This window comes from Tachyglossus aculeatus, chromosome 5 (assembly GCF_015852505.1).
Source record: "Tachyglossus aculeatus isolate mTacAcu1 chromosome 5, mTacAcu1.pri, whole genome shotgun sequence".
NCBI lineage: Eukaryota > Metazoa > Chordata > Mammalia > Monotremata > Tachyglossidae > Tachyglossus > Tachyglossus aculeatus.
Genome location: NC_052070.1, coordinates 63,108,981 through 63,125,570, shown reverse-complemented (window position 1 = coordinate 63,125,570; position 16,590 = coordinate 63,108,981). Strand labels below are relative to the sequence as shown.

Sequence of the window (16,590 nt, the reverse complement as noted above, 5' to 3'; positions counted from 1 at the left end):
TACTATTCCATTAATTTTGTTAATCAATCAATCGTATTTATTGAGCACTTACTGTGTGCAGAGCACTGTACTAAGCGCTTGGGAAGTACAAGTTGGCAACATATAGAGACAGTCCCTACCCAGCAGTGGGCTCACAGTCTAAAAGGGGGAGACAGAGAACAAAACCAAACATACTAACAAAATAAAATAGAATAGATATGTACAAGTAAAATAAATAAATAGAGTAATAAATATGTACAAACATATATACATATATACAGGTGCTGTGGGGAAGGGAAAGAGGTAAGATGGGGAGATGAGAGGGGGATGAGGGGGAGAGGAAGGAAGGGGTTCAGTCTGGGAAGGCCTCCTGGAGGAGGCCGATCCAGTTGGGAATTGTCCAGGCATTTAGATTTAGATGGATCTCAGACTGAGCCCCCTTTTTCCTCTCCTCCTTCCCCTCCCCACAGCACTTGTAACCTCCCCAGCGCTTAGAGCAGTGCTTTGTACATAGTAAAAGCTTAATAAATGCTATTATTATTATTATTATTATTACTTCTCTGTGCCTCAGTTCCCTCATATGTAAAATGCAGATTAAGACCGTGAGCCCCCCCGTGGGACAACCTGATCACCTTGTAACCTCCCCAGCGCTTAGAACAGTGCTTTGCACATAGTAAAAGCTTAATAAATGCTATCATTATTATTATTATTACTTCACTTCTCTGGGCCTCAGTTCCCTCATCTGTAAAATGGAGATTAAGACCGTGAGCACCCCACCGTGGGGGGCTTGATCACTTGATCACCTTGTAACCTCCCCAGTGCTTAGAACAGTGCTTGGCATGTAGTAAGCACTTAATAAATGCCATTATTATTATTATTAATATAGTAAGCGCTCAATAAATGCCGTTATTATCATTATTATTATTATTATCACTTCAGTTCTCTGTGCCTTAGTTCCCTCATCTGTAAAATGGAGATTAAGACCGTGAGCCCCCTGCTGTGGGACAACCTGATCACCTTGTAACCTCCCCAGCGCTTAGAATAGTGCTTTGCACATAGTGAGCACTTAATAAATGCCATTATTATTATTATCATTATTATAGTTATAGTAAGCGCTTAATAAATGCCGTTATTATTATTATTACTTCACTTCTCTGGGCCTCAGTTCCCTCATCTGTAAAATGGAGATTAATACCGTGATACCCCCCCTCCCCCCGTGAGACAACCTGATCACCTTGTAACCTCCCCAGCGCTTAGAACAGTGCTTGGCACATAGTAAGCGCTTAATAAATGCTATTATTATTCTTACTATTACTTCAGTTCACTGTGCCTCAGTTCCCTCAGCTGTAAAATGGAGATTAAGACCGTGAGCTCCCCCCCAGCCCGTGGGACAACCTGATCACCTTGTAACCTCCCCAGCGCTTAGAACAGTGCTTGGCACATAGTGAGCACTTAATAAATGCCATTATTATTATTATTAATATAGTAAGTGCTCAATAAATGCCGTTATTATCAATTATTTTTATTATTACTTCAGGTTTCTGTGCCTCAGTTCCCTCATCTGTAAAATGGAGATTAATAAATGCCATTATTATTATTATTATAGTAAGCCATTATTATTATTATTGTTATTATATTATTGTTATTACTTCACTTCTCTGTGCCTCAGTTCCCTCATCGGTAAAATGGAGATTAAGGCCGTGAGCCCCCCGCCGTGGGACAACCTGATCACCTTGTAACCTCCCCAGCGCTTAGAACAGTGCTTGGCACATAGTGAGCACTTAATGAATGCCATTATTATTATTATTATAGTAAGCGCTTAATAAATGCTATTATTATTATTATTATTATTATTATTATTATTATTACTTCACTTCTCTGTGCCTCAGTTCCCTCATCGGTAAAATGGAGATTAAGGCCGTGAGCCCCCCGCCGTGGGACAACCTGATCACCTTGTAACCTCCCCAGCGCTTACAACAGTGCTTGGCACATAGTGAGCGCTTAATACATGCCATTATTATTATTATTATTATAGTAAGCGCTTGATAAACGCTATTATTATTATTATTATTATTATCATTATCATTATTACTTCACTTCTCTGTGCCTCAGTTCCCTCATCTGTAAAGTGGAGATGAAGACCGTGAGCCCCCACCGTGGGACAACCTGATCACCTTGTAACCTCCCCAGCGCTTAGAACAGGGCTTGGCACATAGTGAGCACTTAATAAATGCCATTATTATTATTATTATAGTAAGCGCTTGATAAATGCTATCATTATTATTATTATTATCATTAACATTATTACTTCACTTCTCTGGGCCTCAGTTCCCTCATCTGTAAAGTGGAGATGAAGACCGTGAGCCCCCACCGTGGGACAACCTGATCACCTTGTAACCTCCCCAGCGCTTAGAACAGGGCTTGGCACATAGTGAGCGCTTAATAAATGCCATTATTATTATTATAGTAAGCGCTTAATAAATGCTATTATTATGATGATTATTATGATTATCATTATCATTATTACTTCACTTCTCTGTGCCTCAGTTCCCTCATCTGTAAAGTGGAGATGAAGACCGTGAGCCCCCACCGTGGGACAACCTGATCACCTTGTAACCTCCCCAGCGCTTAGAACAGTGCTTGGCACATAGTGAGCGCTTAATAAATGCCATCATTATTATTATTATTATTATAGTAAGCGCTTGATAAACTCTATTATTATTATCATTATCATTATTACTTCACTTCTCTGTGCCTCAGTTCCCTCATCTGTAAAGTGGAGATGAAGACCATGAGCCCCCACCGTGGGACAACCTGATCACCTTGTAACCTCCCCAAGCACTTAGAACAGTGCTTGGCACCTAGTGAGCGCTTAATAAATGCCATTATTATTATTATTATAGTAAGCGCTTAATAAATGCTATTATTATTATTATTATTATCATCATCATTATTACTTCACTTCTCTGGGCCTCAGTTCCCTCATTTGTAAAGTGGACATGAAGACCGTGAGCCCCCACCGTGGCACAACCTGATCACCTCGTAACCTCCCCAGCGCTTAGAACAGTGCTTGGCACATAGTGAGCGCTTAATAAATGCCATTATTATTATTATTATAGTAAGCTCTTGATAAATGCTATTATTATTATTATTATCATTATTATCATTATTGTCATTATTATCATTATTATCATTACTTCACTTCTCTGGGCCTCAGTTCCCTCATCTGTAAAGTGGAGATGAAGACCGTGAGCCCCCACCGTGGGACAACCTGATCACCTTGTAACCTCCCCAGCGCTTAGAACAGGGCTTGGCACATAGTGAGCGCTTAATAAATGCCATTATTATTATTATTATAGTAAGCTTTTAATAAATGCTATTATGATGATGATTATTATGATTATCATTATCATTATTACTTCACTTCTCTGTGCCTCAGTTCCCTCATTTGTAAAGTGGAGATGAAGACCGTGAGCCCCCACCGTGGCACAACCTGATCACCTTGTAACCTCCCCAGCGCTTAGAACAGGGCTTGGCGCATAGTAAGCGCTTAATAAATGCCATTATTATGATTATGATTATAATCAGGCGCTGGGGTCCCCTGAGGGGGCCCGCGCGCGTGCGCGGCTGCCGGTGAGGGGCGGACCGGAAGTGCCGCGTGCGGGGAAGATGGCGGCGGCGGGCGGGCAGGTCGTCGGTCTGAGGCGGCTGGTCGGCGTCGCCCTGTTCCTGTGGCAGCTGTCCGGACCGTCGGGCGGCGGTGAGGAGCCGGGCTGCTTTCCGGGGACACGAAGGCCGAGCCCCAACGGGGAGAAAGGAGGACCCCGACATTAATTTCAGTGACCCCACATTTCAGGCCACTGAGGTGTAGCCTCAGGGGGAAAAGCCCGGGCTTCGGTGTCAGAGGTCGTGGGTTCGAATCCCGCCTCCGCCGCTTAATCATGAGGCCCTGGGGGGTTGCAAGTTGATCAGGTCGCCCCAAGGGGGGGGTTTCACAGTCTTCATCCCCATTTTACAGATGAGGGAACTGAGGCCCAGAGAAGTGAAGTGACTTGCCCACAGTCACACAGCTGACAAGTGGAGGAGCCGGGGTTTGAACCCGTGACCTCTGACTCCGAAGCCCGGGCTCTTTCCACTGAGCCACGCTGCTTACTATGTGCGCAGCACCTTTCTAAGCGCTGGGGAGGTTATGAGGTGATCGGGTTGTCCCACGGAAGGCTCACAGTCTTCATCCCCATTTTACAGATGAGGGAACTGAGGCCCAGAGAAGTGAAAGCCCTACTTCCCTTCAAAGCCCTCCTCAGAGCTCACCTCCTCCAGGAGGCCTTCCCAGATTGAGCCCCCTCCTTCCTCTCCCCCTCCTGCCCCTCCCCATCCCCCCACCTTACCTTATGTTTGTACGTATTTATTACTCTATTTTACTTGTACATATCCATTCTATTTATTTTATCTTGTTAATATGTTTTGTTTTGTTGTCTGTCTCCCCCTTCTGAATTGTGAGCCCACTGTTGGCTAGGGACCATCTCTGTATGTTGCCAGCTTGTATTTCCCAAGCGCTTAGTACAGTGCTCTGCATACAGTAAGTGCTCAATAAATGCAAAGTGCTCTGCATACAGTAAGCGCTCAATAAATACGATTGAATGAAGTGACTCACTGACAATTGGCAGAGCAGGGATTCGAACCCATGACCTCTGACTCCAAAGCCCGGGCTTTTTCCACTGAGCCACGCTGCTTGTCAGCTGGGTGACTTTGGGCAAGTCACTTCATTCATTCATTCATTCATTCATTCAATTATATTCATTGAGCGCTTACTGTGTGCAGAGCAGTGTACCAAGCGCTTGGGAAGTACCAGTTGGCAACATATAGAGACGGTCCCTACCCGATAGTGGGCTCACAGTCGAGAAGGGGAAGACAGAGAACAAAAATAAATTAACAAAATAAAATAAATAGAATGAATATGTACAAATAAAATTAATAGAGTAATAAATACATACAAACATATGTACATATATACAGGTGCTGTGGGGAGGGGAAAGAGGTAAGGCGGGGGAATGGGGAGGGAGAGAGGAAGGAGGGGGCTCAGTCTGGGAAGGCCTCCTGGAGGAGGTGAGCTCGCAGTAGGGCTTTGAAGGGAGGAAGAGAGCTAGCTTGGCAGATGTGCGGAGGGAAGGCATCCAGGCCAGGGGGAGGACGTGGGCCGGGGATCGATGGCGGGACAGGCGAGAACGAGGTACGGTGAGGAGATTAGCGGCAGAGGAGCGGAGGGTACGAGCTGGGCTGGAGAAGGAGAGAAGGGAGGTGAGGTAGGAGGGGGCGAGGGGATGGACAGCCTTGAAGCCGAGGGTGAGGAGTTTCTGCCTGATGCGTAGGTTGACTGGTAGCCACTGGAGATTTTTGAGGAGGGGAGTAACATGCCCAGAGCGTTTCTGGACAAAGACAATCCGGGCAGCGGCATGAAGTATGGATCGAAGTGGGGAGAGACAGGACGATGGGAGATTGGAGAGGAGGCTGATACAGTAATCCAGACGGGATAGGATGAGAGCTTGAACGAGCAGGGTAGCGGTTTGGATAGAGAGGAAAGGGCGGATCTTGGCAATGTTGCGGAGCTGAGACCGGCAGGTTTTGGTGACGGCTTGGATGTGAGGGGTGAATGAGGGAGCGGAGTCGAGGATGACACCAAGGTTGCGGGCTTGTGAGACGGGAAGGATGGTAGTGCTGTCAACAGTGATGAGAAAGTCAGGGAGAGGGCAGGGTTTGGGAGGGAAGACAAGGAGTTCAGTCTTGGACATGTTGAGTTTTAGGTGGCGGGCAGACATCCAGATGGAGATGTCCTGATGGCAGGAGGAGATGCGAGCCTGGAGGGAGGGGGAGAGAGCAGGGGCAGAGATGTAGATTTGGGTGTCATCAGCATAGAGATGATAGTTGAAGCCGTGAGAGCGGATGAGGTCACCAAGGGAGTGAGTGTAGATTGAGAACAGAAGGGGGCCAAGAACTGACCCTTGAGGAACACCTACAGTAAGGGGATGGGAGGGGGAGGAGGAGCTCGCAAAAGAGACTGAGAATGAACGACCGGAGAGATAAGAGGAGAACCACGAGAGGACTGAGTCTGTGAAGCCGAGGTCAGATAGCGTGTTAGGAGAAGGGGGTGGTCCACAGTGTCGAAGGCAGCTGAGAGGTCAAGGAGGATGAGGATAGAGTTTGAGCCTTTGGATTTGGCAAGCAGGAGGTCATTGGTGACCTTTGAGAGGGCAGTTTCCGTGGAATGTTGGGGATGGAAGCCAGATTGGAGAGGGTCGAGGAGAGAGTTGGCGTTGAGGAATTCTAGGCAGCGCGTGTAGATGACTCGTTCAAGGAGTTTGGAAAGGAGCCTCAGTTCCCTCATCTGGAAAATGGGGATGAAAACTGGGAGCCCCCCGTGGGACAACCTGATCACCTTGTAACCTCCCCAGCGCTTAGAACGGTGCTTGGCACATGGTAAGCGCTTAATAAATGCCGTCATTACTATTCGGAGTCAGAGGTCATGGGTTCATTCATTCATTCAGTTGTATTTATTGAGCTCTTACTGGGTGCAGAGCGCTTGGGAAGTACAAGTTGGCAACATATAGAGACGGGCCCTACCCAACAACGGGCTCAGTCTAGAAGACTCCCGCCTCCGCTACATACCCCCTGTGGAACAGCCTAATCACCTTGTATCCCCCCAGCGCTTAGAACAGTGCTTTGCACATAGTAAGTGCTTATAAATACCACCATTTTTATTGTTATTATTATTATTATTGATTGTCGTATTTATTGAGTGCGTACTGTGTGCAGAGCACTGGACTAAGCACTTGGGAAGTCCAAGTCGGCAACAGATAGAGACGGGCCCTGCCCCAAAACGAGCTCACAGTCTAGAAGGGGGAGACAGACAACAAGCGCTTAGTACAGTGCTCTGCACACAGTAAGCACTCAATAAATACTATTGATTGTTTGAATTGAAAAAGACAAAACATGTAGACAAGTGTCAAAGCTGTCAGAATAATAGAATTTCCTACTCATTAACAAAATAGAGTAGGAAATTTGTACAAGTAAAATAAGGTAATAAATCTGTACAAAAATATACAAGTGCTGTGGGGAGGGGAAGGAGGTAAGGCGGGGGGATGGGGAGGAGGAGAGGAAAAAGGGGGCTCAGTCTGGGAAGGCCTCCTGGAGGAGGTGAGCTCTCAGTAGGGCTTTTGAAGGGAGGAAGAGAGCTAGCTTGGCAGATGTGTGGAGGGAGGGCATTCTTGTCAGCCATGTGACTTTGGGCAAGTCACTTCACTTCTCTGGGCCTCTGTTCCCTCATCTGGAAAATGGAGATGAAGACTGGGAGCCCCTCGTGGGACAACCTGATCACCTTGTAACCTCCCCAGCACTTAGAACAGTGCTTCATACATAGTAAGTGCTTAATAAATGCCATCATTATTATTATTACAAATTTCACTGCTAAAAATTGTTTGTTTCTCACATTGCTGAAAAGAAATAAAGTATTCTTCCCAGGTCACCACTCAGTAGATATAATAATAATAATAACGGTATTTGTTAAGCACTTGCTTAGAATAGTGCTTCACACATAGCATTGGGGGGATACAAGGTGATTAGGTTGTCCCATGTGGGGCTCACAGTCTAAATCGCCGTTTTACAGATGAGGTAGCTGAGGCACAGAGAAGTTAAGTGACTTGCCCAAAGTCACACAGCTGACAAGTGGCGGAGTAGGGATTAGAACCCATGACCTCTGACTCCCAAGCCCGGGCTGTTTCCACTGAGCCATGCTGCTTATTTAATTATTAATTTGATAAATGGTCATTTGATTATGTCTGTTTTCCTTTGATCACTTCAATGTTCTGAGAATATAAGCCTCTCCCATGCTCTCCTCTCACAGAAAGTTCAGTCACTCCACCTTACGTGATGAAGTGTCCAAGCAACGGTTTGTGCAGCCGACTGCCAGCAGAATGTATCGAGTGCAGAACAAACTTCTCCTGTGTCTACGGGAAGCCAGTCACTTTTGACTGCACAGTAAAACCTCAAGTTGTCTGTGTCGTAAGTATTGAAACTTCTCAGGAGTAATAAGTGTTGGAAAATCCTTTCCTGAACGATCAGTGCTGTGTAATTGTTAAATCTGGCCATCAGAGGAAAATCTTCAGAAGCACTTGGTGAAAATGGCAGATAATTTCTAATTGTAAGGTCTTCAGTTAGGCTGCTAACTGTTCAATGCACATGTTGTTTTCCTGAACAAAGTGATCGGGATTTTATAGCACAGTGGATCTACTGGAAGTGCAATTTCTCTTTAATACCCCCTCACCTCCCCCTCAACCCCCGCAACAAGAGGCTCAGATGCCAGCCTAGTTCCAATCTCTTTAGTTATGAATTCTGAGGATGGGTCTCCCTATGCCCTTAATGCTGACCAGTAATTCCGTGTTTGTGGAGGCCAAAAATGAATACACAAGTGGAGAAATATTCCATTTATTTGGAAGTTAAAATGCCCCCACCACTGGCAGAGCATGATTTCACTCCCCAATTTGGATAGAGGGCAGTGGCAGAATTGCGGAATTTTCTCCCGAAAATACTGGGTGCAGTGCAGTGTTGGTAGAAAGAACTGTGTGCATGTGTGCCCTGGAAAAATATGTTTATATGTTATAAATTTTTTATAACATTATTATTATTACATTATTACATTATTATTTATATATTAAATAATATATAATTTATATGTTATAAATTATTTATGTTAATGCCTGTATCTTCACCTAGGCTGCAAATTCAGTATAGGCAGGGAACAAGTCTACTAATTCTGTTGTACTCTTTCAAACATTTAGAGCAGTGCTCTGCACACAGTAAGCACTCAGTAAATGCCATTGTTGATATTATGATACTGAAACACAAATTTTCCTTAACATTATTTCTGCAAGAGTGCAACCTTTGTGTTTTGAGAGACCCAAGTGCACAAAAGTCAAATAAATTTTCTGTTTCCGTTTTCCTCCCTTTCTATGAAGATAAATCAATAAAAATTCTCATTGATATCATCATCCAGGGGCATTCACTTATATTTGACTAGGCCTGGGCCAGTCCAGTGGATTAAAGGAAATACTGGATTACATTCTGTACCAAACAGCTACTATTACTTTAAAGCGGGACCCCTTCTCAAATAGGAAAAAATAGAAGTTCTGTTCCCGGAGGTCATTGGTTTGGTGATGACAGAGATGGTGACTACCACGGAGAACAGTGGATGAGCCCTGGTCCTGTACTCGTAATCATGAAAGGTTCAGGGCTCTTCTCTGTCAATCAGAATAGCCAAAGCAGTGGTTGAAACAAATAGATCTCAAATTTCTCAGTATTTTTTGTTAGTTTGGGTTGGGTAAATTTCCATCAAACTCTCCCCCAAGATACTGTCCTGGAGTCTAATCCCATTACATTTTTTCCACTTTTTAAAATGCACCTGTTTGTCAAGCGACATTAGAAGTGGACCCAAAGTATCTCAACATAACAGATTTCTAGCTGTCCAAAAAGGTCGAACCTAACAAATCAAACTTCCTAATTAATAGAACTAAATCTCTGTCAAGAAAGCCAGGTGCCAGTGTCCAACTCTTCAAGGCTCTCTACCAGCTCTCCCCATCTTACCTAATATCTCTATCCACCCATTACTCCCCAGTTCATGTTTTTCATTCCTCCCAAGCGAGCTTCCAAGCTGTGCCTCACTCTCATCTATACCGGTTCCATTTCCTCACTCACACTGCTCCCTTCATCTGGCTCACCTCCTTCCCCGAATAATAATTATTATTATTATTATTCCCCGAATCCGTTAATAATAATAATAACGGCATTTATTAAGTGCTTACTATGTGCAAAGCACTGTTCTAAGCGCTGGGAAGGTTACAAGGTGATCAGGTTGTCCCACGGGGGGCTCACAGTCTTAATCCCCATTTTACAGATGTGGTAACAGGCACAGAGAAGTTAAGTGACTTGCCCAAAGTCACACAGCTGACAAGTGGTGGAGTCAGGATTTGAACCCATGACCTCTGACTCCAAAGATCGCACTCTTTCCGCTGAGCCACGCTGCTTCTCCTAAGCTACAGCTCATCTGTAGTCAAAGAAGCAGTGCAGCGAGGCCTAGTGGAAAGAGCACAGGCCTGGGCATCAGAGGACCTAGGTTCTAATTCTACCTCCACCACTTTTCTGTTGTGCGACTTTGGGCGAGACACTTAGCTTTTCTGTGTTCCAGTTCCCTCATCTGTAAAATGGGAATTAGGACTGTAAGCCTCCTATGGGACATGGACCGTGTCCAACCGGATTATGTAGTATCTACCCCAGCACTTAGTACAGTGCACGACATAGTAAGGACTTAATAAATAACCATTTTAAAAAAAAGTATTTGTAAAATCCCACTTCTTCCAATCAATCTTCCCCCATTAATTCCTCAAATCCCAAGTATTTTCAATCCACTCCCGCCAGCCGCCTATAGCACGTATATATTGATACCTACTCTCAGTACTTGGGTATCTATGTTTATTTTAGTTGTTCATTCAATTTTTTCTTCTCATATGTAAAATGTTTTTATATTTGGCTCCTCCAAACCATAGGCAGGGTACATGCCACTTCATCATCATCAGTCGTATTTATTGAGCGCTTACTGTGTGCAGAGCACTGTACTAAGCGCTTACCGTTACTCTTTCCCAAGTGCTTAGCATAGAGCATTACTTCCAGTGGACGCTCAGTAGCTACCCTTACTACTGTTTTCCATTCTGCAACTATTCTCCGGTTGAGCTGATCTTAAACCACTGTGGTCTACGGTACTAGCATTTATTTAGATCCGGGACAGCAAGGGGTGGATGGGGTGTGTGCTTGTTGCATCAGATGAGCCTTTAAAATATTGCTGATATGTTGACAGTGCTGACAGGTTCTTGTAGTTTAATGAATTACTTGGTTTTTGGGGTTTTTTTGACATATAGGATCAAGATTACAAATTGCAAGAAAACTTTACCATCAACATGACTTGCAGCTTTTGCTGGCAGCTTCCGGAAACAGATTACGAGTGTTCCAATTCTACAAACTGTATGACAGTCTCCTGTCCCCGACAACGCTACAGTGCCAACTGTACTGTTCGTGATCACATCCACTGCCTGGGTAAGTCAGGTTTCAAACAGGAAAACTCCCCAGTAAGATGACTTTCCACCACATTCTTTAGGTGGGTTCTTTATCTGAATTTTGGGAATTAAACCTATTCAGGCATACCCTGGGTTACAGCACCCCACAGTACCTAAAATCCAGAGCTTCATCCCACACTATTTCCAACTTGTACTTCCCAAGCACTTAGTACAGTGCTGTGCACACAGTAAGCGCTCAATAAATACAGTTGAATGAATGAATGAATTGAATATTTATGGATTTATCCCAGGATCCATCCAGGCACAGCTGATTAATGAATTTCCTCTGTGCCCCTCATTCAGCCTCCTCCTATTTAGAGGTTTGCTTTCCCCACCAAGGATATTTTCTTTTTTTAATCTGGGGAACCCTCAGTGCCCTGCTCAAGGCTCGTGTTCCAGCTTCCAGCCAGAGTAGGGCAGGACTGTTATAGGAACCCTGATTTTGCCCATCCAGCCAGACACTTCCATCAGCTGTATTTGGGTTCTGACCTGTCTCCTGGCCCCAATCAATCAATCAATCAACTGTATTCATTGAGCGCTTACTGTGTGCAGAGCACTATACTAAGCGCTTGGGAAGTACAAGTTGGCAACATATAGAGACAGTCCCTACCCAACAGTGGGCTCACAGTCTAGAAGGGGGAGACAGAGAACAAAACCAAACATACTAACAAAATAAAATAAATAGAACAGATATGTACAAGTAAAATAAATAAATAAATAGAGTAATAAATATGTACAAACATATATACATATATACAGGTGCTGTGGGAGTGGCAGGGAGTCAGTCAGTCGTATTTATTGAGTGCTTATTGGGAAGCAGCATGGCTTAGTGGACAGAGCATGGGCTTGGGAGTCAGAAGGACCTGGGTTCTAATCCCGGCTCCACCACTTGTCTCCTGTGTGACCTTGGGCAAGTCACTTCATTTCTCTGGGCCTCAGTTACCTCATCTGTAAAGTGGGGATTAAGGCTGGGAGCCCCACGTGGGATAGAGTCTGTGTCCAACCTAATTAGCTTGTATCTACCCCAGCACTTAGAACAGTGTATAGCACATAGTAAGCGCTTAATAATAATTATTATTATTGCAATTATGTGCAGAACACTGTACTAAGGGCTTGGGGGAGTACAGTATAACAGTATAGCAGACACATTCCCTGCCCACAGTGAGCTTACAGTGCAGAGAGAGCTGGTTCGTTTTTACCGAGCTGTGTCTTCCCCGCACCCCCTGCTCCAACCCCTCGTGCTCTCTTCCGCACCCACATGTGCCTCTGGGCTGAAACCTCGCCAGTCTCTGCGGTGACAGGAGCAGCAGTTCTACTGGGGAGAGAGCAGACAGGCAGCAGGGTCAGAGGCAGGTGCAGGGAAAGTCAGAGCAAACAGGGAGCAACTGGAGGTGACATGGCAGAGTCAAAATAAGCAGGCTCCCTGCCATCTTGCAAACCAGGTGGGGCCAGGACTCCAGGCACCTGTGGCCATTAGGATCCTTGAGTAGAGCCCGGTGACATTTTTCTGCCCTGCTCCTCTGCCAGCAGCAGTGGTGACACACAGCTTGTGCGGCGGGCTGTGCCAATCCCTGGTTTACCGCCTCCCGCCAAAATATACCGTGTAGGGTGAAGGAGACAATGTCTGGGGGACATGATGGGGATCCTGAGAATAGTAGACGGAGCCGAGTGGCAGGAAGTACTGTACGTTTTATTTACCTATAAGGGCTGATGCTAGACTAGAACGTAACAAAGTGCATGTAAGTCTATAGGAGAACAAAGCCCACGGTATGACCAATCACAATTCGGCCACACTGTCGAGAATTTAGTTCCAGATGTATCTTGTGGTATACCTGAACTGTCCTTTAACAATCAGGGATCATTAGCCTTATGTTTTATGTAGGTGATATGCTGCTCCAAGTTGTGATGTGAGCCTAAAAATATAGGCTCATTTAGTGCATCAGTTACTTAAGAGTCCTTTTATTGCTGTGGAACTCCAGATTAGCCAGTCTTGCACCTCTCGAGCTTGTGGGCGTACTTTTATGGACTTTGAACACCTAATGATGATTGTGGAACTTCCTAAATTTCGTTAATTTAAATCTTAATCTAAAATGTTCGGGTTGCTATTTCACTTTATGGGCCAGAATGTTGTTTAACTTAAATGGAAACAAACAATGGTTTATTCTTTCTTAAGGTAAGCGTACTTTTCCCAAAATGCTGTACTGCAACTGGACTGGAGGTTACAAATGGTCTACAGCTCTGGCTCTCAGGTAAGTACTTAATAAATCATGGAACTTGAAAGCTACAAATTACCCTTCAGATTTCTCTGAGGGCCGGTTGGAATTTCCTAAACATACTGAACTATGATCAGGGTAGAAGTGTAAGGTACTAACTGAAGCTTCCTGGCCAACGTATATTTTTTTCATTGCACCATGTGAGAAACAGCACTCCCATAGCAGGAGCAGGCCCGGGTTTTTTTTTCCGGTTTTTATTGTGGCCACACATCCATTTCAAAGTGTCCAGCTTATTACATTGAAAATGTGACACATCCGTAATGAAAGACATTTGCATCACAACTTTCGTAGAGAAGAGCAGGTAAATGATAAAAATGTAAGCTTTAAGTGTAGTATTTATGGGTGAATAAAATTGGAAAACTGAGAATAAGTTTTTCAGCCCACAGATTTTCATTTTTGGAGCTCAGCAGATACTGACAGAGTTGAACTTTAGAAATGCTCTGGTTATTTTATAGTCATGAATCTTCCTGCATAATCTAATTGCTTCTCTAATATGTGCTTTTCATTAGAAAACTGAGGGGTATGTTGCCTTTTTACTTTAGGAATGCAACAGAAGCATATAATTCAGCCATTTAAGAGCCTTAGGAGCATAGTAGGTTTATACCCTATTTCTAAAAGGTTTTGACATATTTTTTAAATTCCATGCTGATGTCTCCTTTCTCTTTACTGATTAAGTAACTTATAGGCGAGTCATTTTGATTTTATTCTATATTAAAATTAATAATTTCTTTGGATACTTGAGGGGCCTGCCCATAAAGTTCCACTCATTCAGCCTACGTGTTCAAAAGCTGCTGTCAGTATCAGTAGGCGTTCAAGTAGTGTTTCCCCCAGGGGTCAGTTGGGAGTCTGACCAATGTTAACAGTAACCGTTTTGTTGTTTTGTCCTCTTAGCATTACCCTAGGTGGATTCGGAGCGGATCGTTTTTATCTGGGCCAGTGGCGGGAAGGCCTGGGCAAACTCTTCAGCTTTGGTGGTCTGGGGATATGGACTCTCATAGATGTTCTCCTAATTGGGGTTGGTTATGTAGGACCTGCAGATGGTTCCCTCTACATTTAGACAAGGTCGATCGGTTACGGTAAGAAGGCCTTAATTAGCAACTGGCCTCTACTCTTTGTTCTACACATCTGTGTTTTTAATGTACAGTATCTGTACTTTGCTTGCCTTAATTAAGGTAAAATAAATAAGCGAATCATTGATCCATGTTTTTTTTTTTTTATTTGCCTTCATATGAACGAGTTCTTAGTTTTTTCTATGGAAAAGTTTTTTGGGTTTTTTTTTAAGTTGCACAGTTTGAAAACCAGAGGAACAAATTGTGTGAAGTTCCATTCACTTTTGGATCGGTGTTTTGTGTTCTGTGGGGCTTTTATGCACGTCATGTCCTACACTTAATCTGGAAGCTAGCATAGCACTTGTGTGTATATATATTTCATAGACTGTGTTTCTTCGTCTAGCTGTAATTTATTTTACTGTCTCTCCGGCAAGATTTGTGAGTTTCTCAATTATGCTTGTAAAAATGCCAAAAGTTTTAGTTCCGAACTTAAGATAAACAAAATTACTTAAACCACCTAGACAGTTATTTCCATCATAGACTATTTGCCTTGACCTTTATCTCAATCTCAGATTAAAAAGTAAGCTACTTTTATAGTATTGTAATTAAAATCAGTCTAAAAAAAAAAAAAACCTGTGAACGTCCTTCAGTCAAAGCCCAGTACCTCAGCTATTGCTCCAATGTCATCCAGCGACACATAGCTTAAGGCTGATGAAAAATTTGGTCTTGCAAAGTGCAGTTGATAATATCAAAAGAGTTACTGGCGTGACGAGCATAACACTTGGAAGGCTGGAACGGTGACTCTGGAAAGAAAGGGGAGTCACCCTAAAGACAGAGATTGACATCTCCCCATGCTGCTGTCACCACCTCACCCTGTGGCAGAGCAGCGAGGCCTGGATGCCACGCAGAGGGAATATAAAAAAGCTCGACCAGTTTTATCTGCGTTGTCTGAGGCGGCAAGCTGGCAAAAATGGCAAGATCTCATCCCGAGCTCTGAGGTCCAGCACCGTTGTGGAATCTCCGGCACCGAGGCGATGACGATCAGAGCTCAGCTGCGGTGATGTGGACATCTGATCGAAACGGTGGGCTCGGCTCGGAAGCGTGCTCAAAAGGCGGCCAGAGGGGAAAGACGTACAGTGACATACTGAATATGCTCTGTTGACCCTAGAGCTTTGGAAATTGGAGCTCGAGGAGGGTTCTTCAGCACCGGATCTGCCATTATGGCTATTCAGTCCTCTGACAACAAACGTTTTACTGCTGCAAAGGAGAAATGCACTCAGTGGAAAGTGGCTTCAAGTGCTGCAGAACACCCGGTGTCTCCCGTCTCGCCCTCTGCGTGTACCTCCAAACTCCCTGGAAGTATTGGGAGTAAGACTTGACTGTCGTCTTTAAGTATGAAATTCCAGCAATTAAATTGATGTCACTAATTTTCACAAATGTATTGTTAAAACTAACAATAAATCTCCAATGACTATAAAGAATGTTTCACAACCGCTCACAGTATGCTTTTATTCTTCACAGAATGATTATTATCACCTGGGTAACCAGGATAAGGTCAGTATTTACCCAAAATTCATAGAGCTGGGGTAGGTGGGTATTCTGGATAACTGAGGTTTTTCTATTTTTATTGAACTATATTTGTTAACATCTTAAAAGAAGATGACATTAAAATTAAAGCACTGAAAAATATGTGGCACTTGATTTTAATTGGTGAAGAGCGGTGATTAAATAAAACACTCTGCCCATAGGTTTCAGTCTTCCAATTCATCTTGCTGTTATTATTGCTTTTGTTTAGGGGTTTGTTTGTAGAAAGCAACATACTAAGTACTTAATAATTATGGTATTTATTTGTTCAGTGCTTACTATTTGCCAGACACTGTACTAAGCATTGGGGTAGATACAAGCAAATCAGGTTGGGTACAGTCCCTGTTCCGCACGGAGCTCAAATGAAGCTCAAAATCCCAGGGGGAGGAGGGAGAGGACAGAGTGAAAGAGAGGGAAAACATAAACTGGGAAAGAACACCACTTTGAATAGACTGTCAGTTTGCTGTAGGCAGGGAACGTGTCTACCAAATCTGTTGTGTTATACTTTCCCAAGTGCATCACACCCGGTAAGCGCTCAATTTATATCAT

General features: G+C 43.9%; 1 protein-coding gene across 1 annotated transcript; it reads left to right on the top strand.

The window, feature by feature from the left end:
• Nucleotides 1-3,648: 3,648 nt before the first annotated feature.
• Nucleotides 3,649-15,942, top strand: TM2D3 (TM2 domain containing 3). The gene is made up of 5 exons (XM_038747386.1): nt 3,649-3,739; nt 7,877-8,034; nt 10,941-11,115; nt 13,309-13,384; nt 14,300-15,942. Exons 1-5 carry the CDS (start codon nt 3,649-3,651, stop codon nt 14,463-14,465), a joined length of 666 nt encoding a protein of 221 aa, XP_038603314.1. The 3' UTR covers nt 14,466-15,942.
• The last annotated feature ends 648 nt before the right edge of the window (nt 15,943-16,590 follow it).